The 22,033-nt window shown below is 38.8% G+C and overlaps 4 protein-coding genes across 5 annotated transcripts; all 4 read left to right on the top strand.

The window, feature by feature from the left end:
• Positions 1-769: 769 nt before the first annotated feature.
• LOC115025354 (vascular cell adhesion protein 1-like) lies at positions 770-5,663 on the top strand. Its single transcript, XM_029457521.1, is given in 9 exon segments — positions 770-1,037; positions 1,719-1,751; positions 1,754-2,092; positions 2,994-3,299; positions 3,395-3,655; positions 3,968-4,237; positions 4,314-4,404; positions 4,510-4,546; positions 5,041-5,663. Coding segments are annotated over 9 exon segments (1,455 nt in total). The 5' UTR covers positions 770-973; the 3' UTR covers positions 5,095-5,663.
• Positions 5,664-5,696: 33 nt separating this feature from the next.
• LOC115025788 (sialoadhesin-like) lies at positions 5,697-8,722 on the top strand. Its single transcript, XM_029458251.1, has 6 exons — positions 5,697-5,706; positions 6,222-6,617; positions 7,083-7,388; positions 7,484-7,744; positions 8,190-8,410; positions 8,518-8,722. The coding sequence occupies exons 1-5, from the start codon at positions 5,697-5,699 to the stop codon at positions 8,318-8,320; spliced, it is 1,104 nt and encodes a 367-aa protein (XP_029314111.1). The 3' UTR covers positions 8,321-8,410; positions 8,518-8,722.
• Positions 8,723-11,950: 3,228 nt separating this feature from the next.
• LOC115025352 (vascular cell adhesion protein 1-like) lies at positions 11,951-16,969 on the top strand. Of its 2 annotated transcripts, XM_029457517.1 has the most exons (9): positions 11,951-12,124; positions 12,261-12,336; positions 13,018-13,392; positions 14,295-14,600; positions 14,696-14,956; positions 15,269-15,538; positions 15,615-15,705; positions 15,811-15,847; positions 16,347-16,969. In XM_029457517.1, the coding sequence occupies exons 2-9, from the start codon at positions 12,273-12,275 to the stop codon at positions 16,398-16,400; spliced, it is 1,458 nt and encodes a 485-aa protein (XP_029313377.1). In that variant the 5' UTR covers positions 11,951-12,124; positions 12,261-12,272; the 3' UTR covers positions 16,401-16,969. The 2 variants fall into 2 exon arrangements, with proteins under 2 accessions (XP_029313377.1, XP_029313378.1); XM_029457518.1 differs by having other exon boundaries at positions 11,951-12,336; positions 15,269-15,418.
• On the top strand, positions 16,673-20,609 carry LOC115025787 (vascular cell adhesion protein 1-like). The gene is given in 9 exon segments (XM_029458250.1): positions 16,673-16,693; positions 17,203-17,269; positions 17,526-17,921; positions 18,387-18,503; positions 18,506-18,691; positions 18,787-19,047; positions 19,493-19,586; positions 19,674-19,713; positions 19,821-20,609. Coding segments are annotated over 9 exon segments (1,458 nt in total). The 3' UTR covers positions 20,097-20,609.
• The last annotated feature ends 1,424 nt before the right edge of the window (positions 20,610-22,033 follow it).

Genomic DNA, 22,033 nt, shown 5'->3' with positions numbered 1-22,033 from the left:
AGACAAACAGGCGTCAGAAGAGTCAACCTTTGGTATTTTCTAAAGATCACAAACACCGCCCCTCTCCATTGTTTCACACATTATTCAATCTTGTCTCCTCCAGACTATATTCGGTCGGTTCCGTCCATCAGCGAAACTCACACAGCTGGATGGGGGATCCTAACCTCTCACTCCCACTCTACACCAATCACAGCGCGCCTGACTCGGTGGGTGTCAACAATAGTAAAATAAAACACTTTTTTTTTTTGTTAGTTAAGAATTAAATAACTGTCTAATAAGATAAAGTAACATTTGAATTTGGCAGTAATAATGTTAATGTTAAACTATCCCACAGTGTGCACCGGGGACCCCTAGACTCGCCTTAGCTTCAGTCATTAGAGATATTCCACAGAAGTAAAAGAAAAACAGAAATGTGTTATTCTTATGAAATCATAGAAAAATTAAATGTAAGATTATTATTTGTCCTTTAGGTTGACAGATTTGGGGACACCAGACGAGGAGTGTTCTGCCATGTATACTGGTGGCCACTAGGGGAATACGCTTCCCGAGGCTTTTATGCGTCACACACACACACACACACACACACACACACACACACACACACACACACACACACACACACACACACTTACACACACACACACACAATGCTTGCCATATCATCCTTATAAGGTATGCTCTCTGTTTATACATTATAGGAAGTTGACTTGGTTTTAAATTGTGACAGTTCAAAAGGGAAGTTTTATTTTATTTAAATTTTATTATTTTCACTTCAAACCATCCAAAGGGTTTAACAGTCGCTCTTTTCTGACGCGGGCTATTTTGGTAAGAAAACATCATTTGCTTTGATTCTTGTCTATCTCAGAGTCGTTGTCTGTTACTGAACTCGGGACATTGTGTCTGTGCAGAGCAGGATGAATGCTTTGTAAAAGTTGCGGCATTATTGTGTTTGCAAATCCAGGTGAAGAGTTTCATGGCAGTCCAGTCTGTGAGACTTGTGACAGCCAACATGTTGCTGAGTGTCTTCTTTCTGTCTGGTGAGTCTGCTCACTTTTTATCTGGAGACTTGAACCATTTAGTTTGATTTTAGAAACAAAGCACATTATTTAATCACTAAATTCATGTGAATATCACAATCTGTGTTTTCTGTTTCTTTTGTCACTGAACGGTACTGACGTAGTTATTTGGAGATCTGTTGCTGGGTATGGACGTGTTTGTGGAGGGGAGGTTTTTATCTGCTTATTATAAACCAACACAAAATGAATCATTACAAAATGACTATTTTGTTGAAATCTTTCAAAGTAAACTTAAAACTGACCTATTCAGCCAGGCCTTTGATTAATGATGGTTTATAGACATGTCTATTACATTATTCACTTATTTAATTATATTTAGGTTGTAAAATGTTATTGTTGTTTTATGAATCTAGTTTGTATTTTAAGCTGTTTTATTGCTGTTATTATAGCTCTTAATTCTATTTGATCACATTTATATAATTGTATTGTTTTGGTCCCAAATTGTCAAATTGATAAATTGCTGAATTGTTTTTGTTTCCACACTTCTGTCTTTCTCTCGACTGCCCTAACCTGTATGAAAGGTGTTATACAGATACAGTTTGTACCGTAATGCAAAATATTACTGCTGAAGTACATTTGGGCTTTTCTCTTCATTAAAAATGTTTTATACATCCCAACTGTTAACCATGAGTCTGTTTACAGGTGCTTACGCTGCTTGTGATTATATGGTAAACCTTTAATTACAACACCTCAGAAGATGGAAGCACTGAGTGGATCCTGTCTGCATATCCCATGTACCTTCACTCCTGTCGAAAGCTCAGGGACATTTGACGGAACAAAACCAATCTCTGGAATGTGGAAAAAAGGAAATGTCGCTGCAGGTCAAGTGATTTTCGACAGCAGCAGGAGTGATAATATCTATCCAATGAATATCACTGGAGACCTGAGTCAGAACAACTGCACCACTTTATTTTCCAGTTTAATCTCAAATTACACGAACACATACTTCTTCAGAATTGAGAATAAGCCATTTCTGGCAACAGCTGCTTGTGATCCTCTTCAAATAAAAGTTAAAGGTAAGAGAGTTTTTATTTTATTATCAGTCATATTATTATTATTGTTTATTCGCCTGTTTGTTATCCTGGTCCCATTGATGTCAGGTCAGCAGACAGTCTTCACACCTTCCGTCACAGACTGAAAACTCATCTGTTTCTAATGCACCTCGACAACAACAACAATAAAGCTAATGGTTGAATTTGTGTTCTATTGTTTCTGTATGTTGCACTTTTGTTTGGCTTATTTGGAGCTATTGTTCTGCACTTAAATGATTTCACCTATTTGAAGATAATGTACTTGCAAGATTCTTGCTGTTTGGAGTTGTATCCTCATGATTGTTTGCACTTAATGTTAGTTGCTTTGGACAAAAGCGTCAGCTAAATGAACTGTAATGTAATGTTTAGGGTCACAAGATCAATCTGAGGGGTAGTGACTTGGTTAATGTAGAGGACAGGAGAAATCTGTGTTCATATTTTGGACTTTTCTCTAGTCTTTGCTTTATTGTGAACTATTGGAAAGTTTCGCCTTATTAAACCTCAAACCATGACTGAAATGAAACCATGTGAGAAGTTTAGAGGGGAAATGTATCTTTGGAGGAGCTGCCAACAAGTCAAACATCATAAACATGACCAGGGATCACAAGTAAACAAATGTACAATATATAATCTTTTCATAGAAAGATCTGAATGTCTAGAGGAACTAGTGAGTATAGTTGTTATATAAATGCAGTGGAGTAAAAAGTATAATACTTTGCTCTCAAATGTAGAATAGTACATGTATGAAGTTAATGAAGATGGTGAACATTAAAGCTGCTGTATCAGCATGTTGTCAGTGGCACGTGATCACACTTACAGAGCCGCTGCCTGCCTGTAGACTGTTGCTGTGTTTGTCAGTGTAAAATCTGTTTGTTTTCAAACCCAGATTCTCCTCCGAGCCCCACAATTAAGATCTCAGGTGATGTGAAGGAGAACGTGTCTGTCACTATAAGCTGCTCCGCTGCAACTCCCTGTCCACACGACCCTCCTCAACTCACCTGGACTCTCCAACAAAACCCCGACAACATAATAAAGGAAAACGCAGATCGGACCTTCACAACTAAAATCCAGAAGACCTTCATTCTGTCAGACCAACATGATGGATTGAACATCACCTGCTCTGCCAGTTATCCTGTGAATGAAGGGACAGATCACAAGACAGCAGAGGAGACAAAGACTCTCAATGTTTCATGTAAGACAACCAGTTTTTGCACCTGATGATTCTTCTTTCTCAGGATCTAATTCAGGCTCTCATGCTTCTCTCTTATCTCACATCTGTATCTGCAGATGCTCCCAAGAACACCTCAACGTCCATCAGTCCATCCTCAGGTTGGGCAACAGACAGCAGGGTGAACCTGAGCTGCTCCAGCACAGCCAACCCTCCCGTCAGCAGCTTCACCTGGTTCAAGAAGAGCAACGATGGAGCCGTCAGAGTGTCTGAAGGAAGATGTTACAGCTTCAATGTGACAGGTGGAGGGGTTTATTACTGTGTGGCCACAAATGGTCTCGGTAATCAAACCTCTTCAGACATCCAGCTCACTATAGAAGGTAAACACGGAACTGAACTGCATCCAGTTGTGAAATAGTAGCAGTTAATGTTGGATAAAGTATTTCATTCATCAATGTAAATATATGCAGAAATGGCATTATTATTTAAATTAGCAGAGATAGATGACCAACATGATGGATTGAACATCACCTGCTCTGCCAGTTATCCTGTGAATGAAGGGACAGATAACAAGACAGCAGAGGAGACAAAGACTCTCAATGTTTCATTTAAGATTTAATCATTTTGTTTTACGTGAATGATCGCAGGTGGCGAGACAAGTGACTCATCATTCCATGTGTCAAATCTTCCAGACCCTGCCAAAGACTTCATGGTCGTCAGTCCTGCTGATCCAGTGTCAGTTGGCAGCGAGGTGAACCTGACTTGCTCCTTCAGAGGAAACCCTCCTGTTAGCTTTGTCTGGCTCATGGTGAGCAGTGATGGCAGCCTGCAGCAGATCAAAGGTGATTCACAGGTTCATGGATTCAAAGTGACCAACAGCGATCGAGGCAGATTATTTTTTTGTGGATGCAGAAATTATCTGGACAATAAACTATCAACAGGACGTCAGCTGATCTTTGAAGGTAACAGCAGAAATGATGGTTTGAGATGTTTCAGAGCTACACAATGTAAGAAGGTGACCGTGCTGTTGTGTTGCAGGTGAGCATCAGTCTGGACCGGTTGATGTTGAAGTTATAGTGAAGATCCTGGGAATCATAATGCTCGTCAGTACAATGATCATCTTTGAATGGTGAGACTGTGAAATGATCATTACAGCTACACACTAATTGGTCTAATCTGAATCATTATCATCACAGCATAAACTAAACTTCATTCATTCTTCTTTTTCCTGCAGCTGGTTTAGATCAAGACATGCCACCAAACCAGTGAAGGTAAGCCACCAGGTGATGAGAGGTCATGATCGATCAACCGTCTGCAGGTCTCAGGAGGGAAAACCCCCAAGAAATAGTTCCTATTTTAGGTCTTTAGAATCAATAGTGAGGGTTTATTTGTGGATAAATCACAGATGAACACAGTTATTTAGGAATGTTCACTATTGATTTTGAAACGAAGGTTAATGACATCTGAAGCATTTCTGCACACACATATTTAGATTTTTGACGAGGCATTTAAACCCCAGATTCTCCTCCGAGCACCACAATTGAAATCTCGGGTGATGAAGGAGAACATGTGTGTGTGTGTGTGTGTGTGTGTGTGTGTGTGTGTGTGTGTGTGTGTGTGTGTGTGTGTGTGTGTGTGTGTGTGTGTGTGTGTGTGTGTGACAGAGACATGTTGTAACTACTTCTTATCTTCACAGTAACTAAAACTCTTCCAGCTACAGTAAGTTCAGTGCAGAGCACTAACACCACTCTGTGTTGTTTCGCAGGACGCAGTAGAAGCAGACTATGTCAACAGTGTGGTTGAGTTAAAACCATCCTGAGTCACAAGGAGAGGAGGAAGATGTTATGTTCACTATAAGGTGAACAAAATACTGTATTCTGTATTGATTAGTCTTAGTGTGCCACTTGCAATCAAATGTAGCTTTGCTGTTAATATTAAATGGCACTACTTTCTTTAAATATGACTTTAAACTTGTGTTAAAAATATTTGAAGGTTTTTTTTTCTTATCTGTTTCTATTCAAATCATATCACCAAAGTAAAAACATATTAAATAATGTATCTCATGTTGAACTGGTTTTTAATTGTGTTAAGATGTTAAGATGCTTCGACCACGTGTTTGATTTGCATTGCTTCTCTGCTGTTTGCATCAGATGCATGTGAAGTGTGTTGAATTAAACACAAACGAGGTGTAATGTTTGAACTTTCTGATTTTCTGCAAAGAAGCTTTTCATGGAGCAGAACGTGTTTATGAAGAAAGCATTTCATCACTTCTTCTATCATTCTGCACGTATACAAACAGACTCACGATATCTGTGTTACTGTGGAGATGACTGCAGATACAACATTGCACTAACTGTATGTGTGAATGAAATAAAGTTAATACTTTCACCTGTTGTCCTTATTATTGTGAGTTATGATGATATGAAGGCTTGTAAGGAGTCGTGTGATTTGAAACCTAAACATGTTAAGATGTCGTAACATCTAACTTCCTTACTCACAGGATAAACACGTGTATCTTAGCAACACCATGTGATATCTAGCAGCTTTGCCACCAGACAAAGATAAACTGCATTTCCTTAACAGCTAATGGTGGTTAGTTGCTGATCTGCTAAAAATAAAAGATTTCCTCATTTCACTCTAAAGTCTGATCACTTTACTTTTTCTAATGTTCTAGCTGTGGACTCACTTGGTAAGGAAACATTTCTCTAAACTCTGTTTTTTTATATTTTACTTGTTTCACAGCTCTGCAGATGTACTTTAATCGCTACATATATAATAATAAAAAAACAGAAGGACATCTGGTTGTGCAGGGCAGAGTTAATGTTTTGTTCACATCCTGAGTGAAATGTGAAATGTTTTGTATAAAATGTGTGAACTAGACAGGGAAAAAAGACCAGCATGCAACACACCGCTGCTTTGTTTATCGTGGATGTTTTCTTCCTGCAGATTATTTTCCACATTTTGTTCATCCTGAAACTTGTTCTAAGCACCTATACATTACAACACCCCAGAAGATGAAAGCACTGAGCGGATCCTGTCTGCACATCCCATGTAACTTTAGTGTTCACCCAGAGGAGGAATTAAACAGCAGAAGAGCAACCATCGGAGTCTGGATTAAAGAGGACTCCAGGTTTGCAAGATATCCAAAGAATTTGATTTTCAACAGTAGTTGGACACATAACAGCTATCCAATGAGTATTACCGGAAACCTGAGACAGAACAACTGCACCACTCTGTTTTCCAGTTTAATCTCAGATTACACAAACACATACTTCTTCAGAATTGAGAACTCACCATTTCTGGCAACAGCTTCTTGTGATCCTCTTCACGTAACAGTTCAAGGTGAGTTATTTATGGTTTTATTTGAAGCTTTATCTTGTTGTTGCACCATCGCCCCGACCTTCATTGTGAAACTAAACATCTGCTGAAACCAGCCTGTGATCAGTAAGACATTCAAAATGTCCTGATCATTTTTAACCTTCTGGGATGTTTGCACTGTAAGAAATGTTTCCATATTACATCTTAAATATTATTAACATATTACAGTTTATTATATTTTGTTGCATTACTATTAAAAACAATGCCCATTTATGTGAACAGACTTAAAACAGAACCAAAACAGGAAGTCTCATGTGTTGACTGTCACTCCTTCACATTTATCATCAGTGGATGACAACATCTACAGAAATGTTCATGTCTATGTGTTTTTTAACAAGAATGAAGCTGACAGAATGATAAAATGTGCATTGTTTGATCACTATTACAAACTGTATCCTTAAGTGTAAGGTGTGTGATTTCAAACCCCAGATTCTCCTCCGAGCCCCACAATTGAGATCTCAGGTGATGTGAAGGAGAACGTGTCTGTCACTATAAACTGCTCCGCTGCAACTCCCTGTCCACACGACCCTCCTCAACTCACCTGGACTCTCCAACAAAACCCCGACAACATAATAAAGGAAAACGCAGATCGGACCTTCACAACTAAAATCCAGAAGACCATCATTTTGTCAGACCAACATGATGGATTGAACATCACCTGCTCTGCCAGTTATCCTGTGAATGAAGGGACAGATCACAAGACAGCAGAGGAGACAAAGACTCTCAATGTTTCATGTAAGACAACCAGTTTTTGCACCTGATGGTTCTTCTTTCTCAGGATCTAATTCAGGCTCTCATGCTTCTCTCTTATCTCACATCTGTATCTGCAGATGCTCCCAAGAACACCTCAACGTCCATCAGTCCATCCTCAGGTTGGGCAACAGACAGCAGGGTGAACCTGAGCTGCTCCAGCACAGCCAACCCTCCCGTCAGCAGCTTCACCTGGTTCAAGAAGAGCAACGATGGAGCCGTCAGAGTGTCTGAAGGAAGATGTTACAGCTTCAATGTGACAGGTGGAGGGGTTTATTACTGTGTGGCCACAAATGGTCTCGGTAATCAAACCTCTTCAGACATCCAGCTCACTGTAGAAGGTAAACACGGAACTGAACTGCATCCAGTTGTGAAATAGGAGCAGTTAATGTTGGATAAAGTATTTCATTCATCAATGTAAATATATGCAGAAATGGCATTATTATTTAAATTAGCAGAGATAGATGAGAAGTTAAAATTGAATACTTCCTCTCATATAAAAATGTAGGCCTGATATAATATAAGATAGAATTGAGATTTGTGGATGTGAGGAGACAGTATATGAAAGTAGAAATGAAGAGGCAGGAAATGTATGAATGAAAAGAGACAAAGGGAAGAGAGACGAAAAGAGAACATGGGAGGAAAGGTTTAATTCTATTCTCTGCTGTGTTTTCAATTATTGTTTCTCCACGTGTGCAAATTTGCATCTACAATACATTCACAAGATATTTTATAATGAATAATAGCCATGAATCTTATTAACTTATAAGGTTTTTGTTTCTGTAGAGGCAGAACAGCCTGATAGCGCTCCACCATGGGGAGCACTTGTTGGCGGGATCATTGGGATCATCTCACTCATCTGTGTGGTTGTTGCTATTTGGGAAGTATCTCAAATCAACTTCACATCCAGATCTTAATATCTTTTATTACACAGAAACATGACGCTGACCCCTCTTATGTCTTCCAGGTGGTTAAAGTCAAAACATCCAACTTCACAACAGACACAGGTGGGAAACATTTAAAAGTACAGTACAGTCTTATTTCTACTAGTTTATACTGTCTGCATCTCAGTCACTGTTGTATCTATAAAACAATACCCATTATGTCTCAACAGTGGGAGCAGATTGAGGGAAGAAACGAGACAGAAATACATTTTGCGCAGAGGCTAACAGCTGAAGAGCTAGCTGTTCAAGAATCAGCAACAGAAACAGAAGAAGACATCCATTACGGAGAGATCGACTTCTCCAAGCGGAGACCTGAACAGCCCTCAGAGCAGGACGGTGCACAGCAGCAGGAATCTCTGTACGCACAGGTCAAAGTGCCCGAGACAGCAAACCTGCTCAACACCAACTGATGACGAGGCGCTCTACGCTCAAGTGAAGAGGAAATGAGTATCGTCTTGTGATCACATTTAGGTTGGATAAATAAACTTACATGTTTTACAATCTATGTCTTGATGTAGAAAAAGACACTGGAGCAAGGGCGGGAAATGTAATCTTCACTGCCCAGTGAAAAAAAGGGGAACTTCAAACCTCCACATCCTGCTGCTCAGATACTTTTGCAATGTACAGTTATAACGTAATCCGTATGTGTTAACGACCGTATATGGTGTGATACTGTGTGATGTCCATATTAGTACAAAAGCTCTCAATAGGGAACTTTTGTAAATAACATTAGAATGACTTAAAGTGAACTTTACACCAGAAGTTCTGTACACACATTAACGGGGATTGCATTTTATTTTGAAATGTTAGTGTTATTTTGTTACATTTTCTTCTGTTTCTTCTGTATTTTGTATCTCACATTTTAATTACTTTAATAATGAACATGAGACAGTTTCTGCATTTGAAGATATTTATTCATTGCACTGTAATAAAAACCCTGGCATACAACTTCTTAAAATACCTAGTAATCTCAGTTGCATTTTTTGGTCCAACATTTCACATTTTGCGCGTAAACATCACCTGAAATCATACAATTTAAATCAAACATAGCAAAATGTCAAGTTGAATTATGCATAGTAATTCCCACTGGAAATCTGCTGCAATGTTTTGAGCAGTTATTGTCCTTCTGATATATATGTATTTGAATATCAAGCTCAATTTAAAATAAAAGGGCATTTTATGAGACTCTGTCAATATTGTATTAAACGATCTGGAGCTAATATTCACTTATAAAAATGTTATGAGTAACCATGTTAAACTTTATCTACTTTTTTTCAGAATTATACCAAAAAAAAGATCTATGGGTTACTGGCTGTAAACATTAGCAGCCTAGACATTGTGTTGTTACAGGTCTCAGAGGCCGTGTCTTGTGAGTGACGTGACATTAGCGTCTCTACATAACAAGTTTGACAAGGTCACAGAAATCTAACCTTCATGTGGAGTCAAAGCTCCCTCCTGCCACCAGACTCTGTTACAGTTTTAGTGTGAAGTCGTATTCAAAGTTATTAAATTGTAGATTAGCTTTTTATCTCTGACATTTAATTCCCAAGAGAAGTCTCTTCATAAAAGAGAAAGGCAAGAGTCACTGCTTGTCTTTTCATGCACAGAGAAATGTAACTACTGGCTATTGGTCTTTTTGGAGGCAGAGCTTTTTTATTCAACCGATGATTGAACAAACGCACGTCTCAACATATAACACGGGAGATCTTAAAGTTGCCATAAAGCATCTTTGACTGAGCAGCGAGTACTAGAACTCTTTCATACTAGCATTTCAGTGCAATTCCTATGTGGTGAAGACAAAAGAGGAGTGGCAGCATAAGTTTATAAGTTTAAAACCAAATAACTGTTTTCAGAACTAAGTTCTCTGTGTATGTAAGCTCAGCCAGTGACTCTGATTGCACCTTAATGATCTGAATCCTGGACTTTCCAACAAAACCCCGACAACATAAAGGAAAACGCAGATCGGACCTTCACAACTGAAATGAATGATAGAAGTGATGGAAATGCTTTCTTCATAAACACTTTCTGCTCCATGAAAAGCTTCTTTGCAGAAAATCAGAAAGTTTAAACATTACACCTCATTTGTGTTTAATTCAACACACTTCACATGCATCTGATACAAACAGCAGCGAAGCAATGAAAATGAAACATGTGGTCGAGGCATCTTTTTGTCATGGTGAGGTGAAGGTGAGGACCCAAATGTAGTACACTGGACAAGGTTCTAACAAAAAGAGAGCTTTATTATATAAAAAGCTAGTAAAAATACAAAGTAACAAAACACAAACCAATCAGGGGACCAGCAGGACACGAGCTGGCAGATAACAGACACGTAACATGAACAACAAAGAACACTGCGACAGACAGGGATATCTCCATAGACACTAAATGAGGGAACGAGACACAGCTGGGAGAGAAAGGCAAATACACAGGAGCAAACTAATGAAGGGAACGAGACACACCTGGGGAAAAGGGCAGAAAACACAAGGGCAGGAAGTAAAACCAGACATGACACAAGGGGATGGAAACATTTCAAAATAAAACAGGAAACAGAAACTAAGATCATAACACTTTTTAGCATCTTAAGAAAGTAGTTCCATTTAATATTAACAGGAAAGCTACATTTGATTGCAAGTGGTACACTAAGACTAATCAATACAGAATACAGTGTTTTGTTCACCTTATAGTGAACATAACATCGTCCTCCTCTCCTTGTGACTCAGGATGGTTTTAACTCAACCACACTGTTGACCAGTGGTGGGCCGTCAGGGCCAGCAAGGCCTTCCCTGTTGGCCTAAATATCATCAGAATATAAATTTAATTTTGATATATGCTGCCTCAGCACAGGAGCAAGAACCAATAGAACCAGTTGACACAAAATATGATCATTTTGTAAAAAAGTAAAATAAAACACGACTGCATGCTCTCTGTTTTTGAGTTATAGGAAGTCGACCGTGTTTTAAATTGCGACAGCTCAAAAGAGAAGTTGGTTTGTAAAACTTCAGGATTATTTTCACTTCAAACCATCCAAAGGGTTTAACAGTCGCTCTTTTCTGTTTTGTAAAAGTTGCGGCATTATTGTGTTTGCAAATCCAGGTGAAGAGTTTCATGGCAGTCCAGTCTGTGAGACTTGTGACACTTTTTTAAAATGTTTTTTTTTGTTAGTTAAGAATTAAATAACTGTCTAATAAGATAAAGTAAAATTTGAATTTGGCAGTAATAATGTTAATGTTAAACTATCCCACAGTGTGCACCGGGGACCCCTAGACTCGCCTTAGCTTCAGTCATTAGAGATATTCCACAGAAGTAAAAGAAAAACAGAAATGTGTTATTCTTATGAAATCATAGAAAAATGAAATGTAAGATTATTATTTGTCCTTTAGGTTGACAGATTTGGGGACACCAGACGAGGAGTGTTCTGCCATGTATGCTGGTGGCCACTAGGGGAATACGCTTCCCTAGGCTTTTATGCGTCACACACACACACACACACACACGTACACACAACACACAACACACACCGACACACCGACACACACACACACACACACACACACACACACACACACACACACACACACACAACACACACACAATGCTTGCCATATCATCCTTATAAGGTATGCTCTCTGTTTATACATTATAGGAAGTCGACTTGGTTTTAAAGTGTGACAGTTCAAAAGGGAAGTTGGTTTGTAAAACTTGAATGAATTTTATTATTTTCACTTCAAACCATCCAAAGGGTTTAACAGTCGCTCTTTTCTGACGCGGGCTATTTTGGTAAGAAAACATCATTTGCTTTGATTCTTGTCTATCTCAGAGTCGTTGTCTGTTACTGAACTCGGGACATTGTGTCTGTGCAGAGCAGGATGAATGCTTTGTAAAAGTTGCGGCATTATTGTGTTTGCAAATCCAGGTGAAGAGTTTCATGGCAGTCCAGTCTGTGAGACTTGTGACAGCCAACATGTTGCTGAGTGTCTTCTTTCTGTCTGGTGAGTCTGCTCACTTTTTATCTGGAGACTTGAACCATTTAGTTTGATTTTAGAAACAAAGCACATTATTTAATCACTAAATTCATGTGAATATCACAATCTGTGTTTTCTGTTTCTTTTGTCACTGAACGGTACTGACGTAGTTATTTGGAGATCTGTTGCTGGGTATGGACGTGTTTGTGGAGGGGAGGTTTTTATCTGCTTATTATAAACCAACACAAAATGAATCATTACAAAATGACTATTTTGTTGAAATCTTTCAAAGTAAACTTAAAACTGACCTATTCAGCCAGGCCTTTGATTAATGATGGTTTATAGACATGTCTATTACATTATTCACTTATTTAATTATATTTAGGTTGTAAAATGTTATTGTTGTTTTATGAATCTAGTTTGTATTTTAAGCTGTTTTATTGCTGTTATTATAGCTCTTAATTCTATTTGATCACATTTATATAATTGTATTGTTTTGGTCCCAAATTGTCAAATTGATAAATTGCTGAATTGTTTTTGTTTCCACACTTCTGTCTTTCTCTCGACTGCCCTAACCTGTATGAAAGGTGTTATACAGATACAGTTTGTACCGTAATGCAAAATATTACTGCTGAAGTACATTTGGGCTTTTCTCTTCATTAAAAATGTTTTATACATCCCAACTGTTAACCATGAGTCTGTTTACAGGTGCTTACGCTGCTTGTGATCGTGTGGCACACCTTTCAATTACAACACCTCAGAAGATGGAAGCACTGAGTGGATCCTGTCTGCATATCCCATGTACCTTCACTCCTGACGAAAGCTCAGGGACATTTGACGGAACAAAACCAATCTCTGGAATGTGGAAAAAAGGAAATGTCGCTGCAGGTCAAGTGATTTTCGACAGCAGCAGGAGTGATAATATCTATCCAATGAATATCACTGGAGACCTGAGTCAGAACAACTGCACCACTTTATTTTCCAGTTTAATCTCAAATTACACAAACACATACTTCTTCAGAATTGAGAATAAGCCATTTCTGGCAACAGCTGATTGTGATCCTCTTCAAATAAAAGTTAAAGGTAAGAGAGTTTTTATTTTATTATCAGTCATATTATTATTATTGTTTATTCGCCTGTTTGTTATCCTGGTCCCATTGATGTCAGGTCAGCAGACAGTCTTCACACCTTCCGTCACAGACTGAAAACTCATCTGTTTCTAATGCACCTCGACAACAACAACAATAAAGCTAATGGTTGAATTTGTGTTCTATTGTTTCTGTATGTTGCACTTTTGTTTGGCTTATTTGGAGCTATTGTTCTGCACTTAAATGATTTCACCTATTTGAAGATAATGTACTTGCAAGATTCTTGCTGTTTGGAGTTGTATCCTCATGATTGTTTGCACTTAATGTTAGTTGCTTTGGACAAAAGCGTCAGCTAAATGAACTGTAATGTAATGTTTAGGGTCACAAGATCAATCTGAGGGGTAGTGACTTGGTTAATGTAGAGGACAGGAGAAATCTGTGTTCATATTTTGGACTTTTCTCTAGTCTTTGCTTTATTGTGAACTATTGGAAAGTTTCGCCTTATTAAACCTCAAACCATGACTGAAATGAAACCATGTGAGAAGTTTAGAGGGGAAATGTATCTTTGGAGGAGCTGCCAACAAGTCAAACATCATAAACATGACCAGGGATCACAAGTAAACAAATGTACAATATATAATCTTTTCATAGAAAGATCTGAATGTCTAGAGGAACTAGTGAGTATAGTTGTTATATAAATGCAGTGGAGTAAAAAGTATAATACTTTGCTCTCAAATGTAGAATAGTACATGTATGAAGTTAATGAAGATGGTGAACATTAAAGCTGCTGTATCAGCATGTTGTCAGTGGCACGTGATCACACTTACAGAGCCGCTGCCTGCCTGTAGACTGTTGCTGTGTTTGTCAGTGTAAAATCTGTTTGTTTTCAAACCCCAGATTCTCCTCCGAGCCCCACAATTGAGATCTCAGGTGATGTGAAGGAGAACGTGTCTGTCACTATAAGCTGCTCCGCTGCAACTCCCTGTCCACACGACCCTCCTCAACTCACCTGGACTCTCCAACAAAACCCCGACAACATAATAAAGGAAAACGCAGATCGGACCTTCACAACTAAAATCCAGAAGACCTTCATTCTGTCAGACCAACATGATGGATTGAACATCACCTGCTCTGCCAGTTATCCTGTGAATGAAGGGACAGATCACAAGACAGCAGAGGAGACAAAGACTCTCAATGTTTCATGTAAGACAACCAGTTTTTGCACCTGATGATTCTTCTTTCTCAGGATCTAATTCAGGCTCTCATGCTTCTCTCTTATCTCACATCTGTATCTGCAGATGCTCCCAAGAACACCTCAACGTCCATCAGTCCATCCTCAGGTTGGGCAACAGACAGCAGGGTGAACCTGAGCTGCTCCAGCACAGCCAACCCTCCCGTCAGCAGCTTCACCTGGTTCAAGAAGAGCAACGATGGAGCCGTCAGAGTGTCTGAAGGAAGATGTTACAGCTTCAATGTGACAGGTGGAGGGGTTTATTACTGTGTGGCCACAAATGGTCTCGGTAATCAAACCTCTTCAGACATCCAGCTCACTGTAGAAGGTAAACACGGAACTGAACTGCATCCAGTTGTGAAATAGTAGCAGTTAATGTTGGATAAAGTATTTCATTCATCAATGTAAATATATGCAGAAATGGCATTATTATTTAAATTAGCAGAGATAGATGACCAACATGATGGATTGAACATCACCTGCTCTGCCAGTTATCCTGTGAATGAAGGGACAGATAACAAGACAGCAGAGGAGACAAAGACTCTCAATGTTTCATTTAAGATTTAATCATTTTGTTTTACGTGAATGATCGCAGGTGGCGAGACAAGTGACTCATCATTCCATGTGTCAAATCTTCCAGACCCTGCCAAAGACTTCATGGTCGTCAGTCCTGCTGATCCAGTGTCAGTTGGCAGCGAGGTGAACCTGACTTGCTCCTTCAGAGGAAACCCTCCTGTTAGCTTTGTCTGGCTCATGGTGAGCAGTGATGGCAGCCTGCAGCAGATCAAAGGTGATTCACAGGTTCATGGATTCAAAGTGACCAACAGCGATCGAGGCAGATTATTTTTTTGTGGATGCAGAAATTATCTGGACAATAAACTATCAACAGGACGTCAGCTGATCTTTGAAGGTAACAGCAGAAATGATGGTTTGAGATGTTTCAGAGCTACACAATGTAAGAAGGTGACCGTGCTGTTGTGTTGCAGGTGAGCATCAGTCTGGACCGGTTGATGTTGAAGTTATAGTGAAGATCCTGGGAATCATAATGCTCGTCAGTACAATGATCATCTTTGAATGGTGAGACTGTGAAATGATCATTACAGCTACACACTAATTGGTCTAATCTGAATCATTATCATCACAGCATAAACTAAACTTCATTCATTCTTCTTTTTCCTGCAGCTGGTTTAGATCAAGACATGCCACCAAACCAGTGAAGGTAAGCCACCAGGTGATGAGAGGTCATGATCGATCAACTGTCTGCAGGTCTCAGGAGGGAAAACCCCCAAGAAATAGTTCCTATTTTAGGTCTTTAGAATCAATAGTGAGGGTTTATTTGTAGGATAAATCACAGATGAACACAGTTATTTAGGAATGTTCACTATTGATTTTGAAACGAAGGTTAATGACATCTGAAGCATTTCTGCACACACATATTTAGATTTTTGACGAGGCATTTAAACCCCAGATTCTCCTCCGAGCACCACAATTGAAATCTCGGGTGATGAAGGAGAACATGTGTGTGTGTGTGTGTGTGTGTGTGTGTGTGTGTGTGTGTGTGTGTGTGTGTGTGTGTGTGTGTGTGTGTGTGTGTGTGTGTGTGTGTGTGTGTGACAGAGACATGTTGTAACTACTTCTTATCTTCACAGTAACTAAAACTCTTCCAGCTACAGTAAGTTCAGTGCAGAGCACTAACACCACTCTGTGTTGTTTCGCAGGACGCAGTAGAAGCAGACTATGTCAACAGTGTGGTTGAGTTAAAACCATCCTGAGTCACAAGGAGAGGAGGAAGATGTTATGTTCACTATAAGGTGAACAAAATACTGTATTCTGTATTGATTAGTCTTAGTGTGCCACTTGCAATCAAATGTAGCTTTGCTGTTAATATTAAATGGCACTACTTTCTTTAAATATGACTTTAAACTTGTGTTAAAAATATTTGAAGGTTTTTTTTTCTTATCTGTTTCTATTCAAATCATATCACCAAAGTAAAAACATATTAAATAATGTATCTCATGTTGAACTGGTTTTTAATTGTGTTAAGATGTTAAGATGCTTCGACCACGTGTTTGATTTGCATTGCTTCTCTGCTGTTTGCATCAGATGCATGTGAAGTGTGTTGAATTAAACACAAACGAGGTGTAATGTTTGAACTTTCTGATTTTCTGCAAAGAAGCTTTTCATGGAGCAGAACGTGTTTATGAAGAAAGCATTTCATCACTTCTTCTATCATTCTGCACGTATACAAACAGACTCACGATATCTGTGTTACTGTGGAGATGACTGCAGATACAACATTGCACTAACTGTATGTGTGAATGAAATAAAGTTAATACTTTCACCTGTTGTCCTTATTATTGTGAGTTATGATGATATGAAGGCTTGTAAGGAGTCGTGTGATTTGAAACCTAAACATGTTAAGATGTCGTAACATCTAACTTCCTTACTCACAGGATAAACACGTGTATCTTAGCAACACCATGTGATATCTAGCAGCTTTGCCACCAGACAAAGATAAACTGCATTTCCTTAACAGCTAATGGTGGTTAGTTGCTGATCTGCTAAAAATAAAAGATTTCCTCATTTCACTCTAAATCTGATCACTTTACTTTTTCTAATGTTCTAGCTGTGGACTCACTTGGTAAGGAAACATTTCTCTAAACTCTGTTTTTTTATATTTTACTTGTTTCACAGCTCTGCAGATAACTTTAATCGCTACATATATAATAATAAAAAAACAGAAGGACATCTGGTTGTGCAGGGCAGAGTTAATGTTTTGTTCACATCCTGAGTGAAATGTGAAATGTTTTGTATAAAATGTGTGAACTAGACAGGGAAAAAAGACCAGCATGCAAAACACCGCTGCTTTGTTTATCGTGGATGTTTTCTTCCTGCAGATTATTTTCCACATTTTGTTCATCCTGAAACTTGTTCTAAGCACCTATATATTACAACACCCCAGAAGATGAAAGCACTGAGCGGATCCTGTCTGCAAATCCCATGTAACTTTAGTGTTCACCCAGAGGAGGAATTAAACAGCAGAAGAGCAACCATCGGAGTCTGGATTAAAGAGGACTCCAGGTTTGCAAGATATCCAAAGAATTTGATTTTCAACAGTAGTCGGACACATAACAGCTATCCAATGAGTATTACCGGAAACCTGAGACAGAACAACTGCACCACTCTGTTTTCCAGTTTAATCTCAGATTACACAAACACATACTTCTTCAGAATTGAGAACTCACCACTTCTGGCAACAGCTTCTTGTGATCCTCTTCACGTAACAGTTCAAGGTGAGTTATTTATGGTTTTATTTGAAGCTTTATCTTGTTGTTGCACCATCGCCCCGACCTTCATTGTGAAACTAAACATCTGCTGAAACCAGCCTGTGATCAGTAAGACATTCAAAATGTCCTGATCATTTTTAACCTTCTGGGATGTTTGCACTGTAAGAAATGTTTCCATATTACATCTTAAATATTATTAACATATTACAGTTTATTATATTTTGTTGCATTACTATTAAAAACAATGCCCATTTATGTGAACAGACTTAAAACAGAACCAAAACAGGAAGTCTCATGTGTTGACTGTCACTCCTTCACATTTATCATCAGTGGATGACAACATCTACAGAAATGTTCATGTCTATGTGTTTTTTAACAAGAATGAAGCTGACAGAATGATAAAATGTGCATTGTTTGATCACTATTACAAACTGTATCCTTAAGTGTAAGGTGTGTGATTTCAAACCCCAGATTCTCCTCCGAGCCCCACAATTGAGATCTCAGGTGATGTGAAGGAGAACGTGTCTGTCACTATAAGCTGCTCCGCTGCAACTCCCTGTCCACACGACCCTCCTCAACTCACCTGGACACTCAACAAAACCCCGACAACATAATAAAGGAAAACGCAGATCGGACCTTCACAACTAAAATCCAGAAGACCATCATTTTGTCAGACCAACATGATGGATTGAACATCACCTGCTCTGCCAGTTATCCTGTGAATGAAGGGACAGATCACAAGACAGCAGAGGAGACAAAGACTCTCAATGTTTCATGTAAGACAACCAGTTTTTGCACCTGATGATTCTTCTTTCTCAGGATCTAATTCAGGCTCTCATGCTTCTCTCTTATCTCACATCTGTATCTGCAGATGCTCCCAAGAACACCTCAACGTCCATCAGTCCATCCTCAGGTTGGGCAACAGACAGCAGGGTGAACCTGAGCTGCTCCAGCACAGCCAACCCTCCCGTCAGCAGCTTCACCTGGTTCAAGAAGAGCAACGATGGAGCCGTCAGAGTGTCTGAAGGAAGATGTTACAGCTTCAATGTGACAGGTGGAGGGGTTTATTACTGTGTGGCCACAAATGGTCTCGGTAATCAAACCTCTTCAGACATCCAGCTCACTGTAGAAGGTAAACACGGAACTGAACTGCATCCAGTTGTGAAATAGGAGCAGTTAATGTTGGATAAAGTATTTCATTCATCAATGTAAATATATGCAGAAATGGCATTATTATTTAAATTAGCAGAGATAGATGAGAAGTTAAAATTGAATACTTCCTCTCATATAAAAATGTAGGCCTGATATAATATAAGATAGAATTGAGATTTGTGGATGTGAGGAGACAGTATATGAAAGTAGAAATGAAGAGGCAGGAAATGTATGAATGAAAAGAGACAAAGGGAAGAGAGACGAAAAGAGAACATGGGAGGAAAGGTTTAATTCTATTCTCTGCTGTGTTTTCAATTATTGTTTCTCCACGTGTGCAAATTTGCATCTACAATACATTCACAAGATATTTTATAATGAATAATAGCCATGAATCTTATTAACTTATAAGGTTTTTGTTTCTGTAGAGGCAGAACAGCCTGATAGCTCTCCACCATGGGGAGCACTTGTTGGCGGGATCATTGGGATCATCTCACTCATCTGTGTGGTTGTTGCTATTTGGGAAGTATCTCAAATCAACTTCACATCCAGATCTTAATATCTTTTATTACACAGAAACATGACGCTGACCCCTCTTATGTCTTCCAGGTGGTTAAAGTCAAAACATCCAACTTCACAACAGACACAGGTGGGAAACATTTAAAAGTACAGTACAGTCTTATTTCTACTAGTTTATACTGTCTGCATCTCAGTCACTGTTGTATCTATAAAACAATACCCATTATGTCTCAACAGTGGGAGCAGATTGAGGGAAGAAACGAGACAGAAATACATTTTGCGCAGAGGCTAACAGCTGAAGAGCTAGCTGTTCAAGAATCAGCAACAGAAACAGAAGAAGACATCCATTACGGAGAGATCGACTTCTCCAAGCGGAGACCTGAACAGCCCTCAGAGCAGGACGGTGCACAGCAGCAGGAATCTCTGTACGCACAGGTCAAAGTGCCCGAGACAGCAAACCGCTCAACACCGACTGATGACGAGGCGCTCTACGCCCAAGTGAAGAGGAAATGAGTATCGTCTTGTGATCACATTTAGGTTGGATAAATAAACTTACATGTTTTACAATCTATGTCTTGATGTAGAAAAAGACACTGGAGCAAGGGCGGGAAATGTAATCTTCACTGCCCAGTGAAAAAAAGGGGAACTTCAAACCTCCACATCCTGCTGCTCAGATACTTTTGCAATGTACAGTTATAACATAATCCGTATGTGTTAACGACCGTATATGGTGTGATACTGTGTGATGTCCATATTAGTACAAAAGCTCTCAATAGGGAACTTTTGTAAATAACATTAGAATGACTTAAAGTGAACTTTACACCAGAAGTTCTGTACACACATTAACGGGGATTGCATTTTATTTTGAAATGTTAGTGTTATTTTGTTACATTTTCTTCTGTTTCTTCTGTATTTTGTATCTCGCATTTTAATTACTTTAATAATGAACATGAGACAGTTTCTGCATTTGAAGATATTTATTCATTGCACTGTAATAAAAACCCTGGCATACAACTTCTTAAAATACCTAGTAATCTCAGTTGTATTTTTTTAACATTTCACATTTTGCGCATAAACATCACCTGAAATCATACAATTTAAATCAAACATAGCAAAATGTCAAGTTGAATTATGCATAGTAATTCCCACTGGAAATCTGCTGCAATGTTTTGAGCAGTTATTGTCCTTCTGATATATATGTATTTGAATATCAAGCTCAATTTAAAATAAAAGGGCATTTTATGAGACTCTGTCAATATTGTATTAAACGATCTGGAGCTAATATTCACTTATAAAAATGTTATGAGTAACCATGTTAAACTGTAAACATTAGCAGCCTAGACATTGTGTTGTTACAGGTCTCAGAGGCCGTGTCTTGTGAGTGACGTGACATTAGCTTCTCTACATAACAAGTTTGACAAGGTCACAGAAATCTAACCTTCATGTGGAGTCAAAGCTCCCTCCTGCCACCAGACTCTGTTACAGTTTTAGTGTGAAGTCGTATTCAAAGTTATTAAATTGTAGATTAGCTTTTTATCTCTGACATTTAATTCCCAAGAGAAGTCTCTTCATAAAAGAGAAAGGCAAGAGTCACTGCTTGTGTTTTCATGCACAGAGAAATGTAACTACTGGCTATTGGTCTTTTTGGAGGCAGAGCTTTTTTATTCAACCGATGATTGAACAAACGCACGTCTCAACATATAACACGGGAGATCTTAAAGTTGCCATAAAGCATCTTTGACTGAGCAGCGAGTACTAGAACTCTTTCATACTAGCATTTCAGTGCAATTCCTATGTGGTGAAGACAAAAGAGGAGTGGCAGCATAAGTTTATAAGTTTAAAACCAAATAACTGTTTTCAGAACTAAGTTCTCTGTGTATGTAAGCTCAGCCAGTGACTCTGATTGCACCTTAATGATCTGAATCCTGGACTTTCCAACAAAACCCCGACAACATAAAGGAAAACGCAGATCGGACCTTCACAACTGAAATGAATGATAGAAGTGATGGAAATGCTTTCTTCATAAACACTTTCTGCTCCATGAAAAGCTTCTTTGCAGAAAATCAGAAAGTTTAAACATTACACCTCATTTGTGTTTAATTCAACACACTTCACATGCATCTGATGCAAACAGCAGTGAAGCAATGAAAATGAAACATGTGGTCGAGGCATCTTTTTGTCATGGTGAGGTGAAGGTGAGGACCCAAATGTAGTACACTGGACAAGGTTCTAACAAAAAGAGAGCTTTATTATATAAAAAGCTAGTAAAAATACAAAGTAACAAAACACAAACCAATCAGGGGACCAGCAGGACACGAGCTGGCAGATAACAGACACGTAACATGAACAACAAAGAACACTGCGACAGACAGGGATATCTCCACAGACACTAAATGAGGGAACGAGACACACCTGGGGAAAAAGGCAGAAAACACAAGGGCAGGAAGTAA

The sequence above is a fragment of the Cottoperca gobio genome, chromosome 20, assembly GCF_900634415.1.
Source record: "Cottoperca gobio chromosome 20, fCotGob3.1, whole genome shotgun sequence".
NCBI lineage: Eukaryota > Metazoa > Chordata > Actinopteri > Perciformes > Bovichtidae > Cottoperca > Cottoperca gobio.
This window is presented reverse-complemented; position numbering and strand designations above follow the sequence as displayed.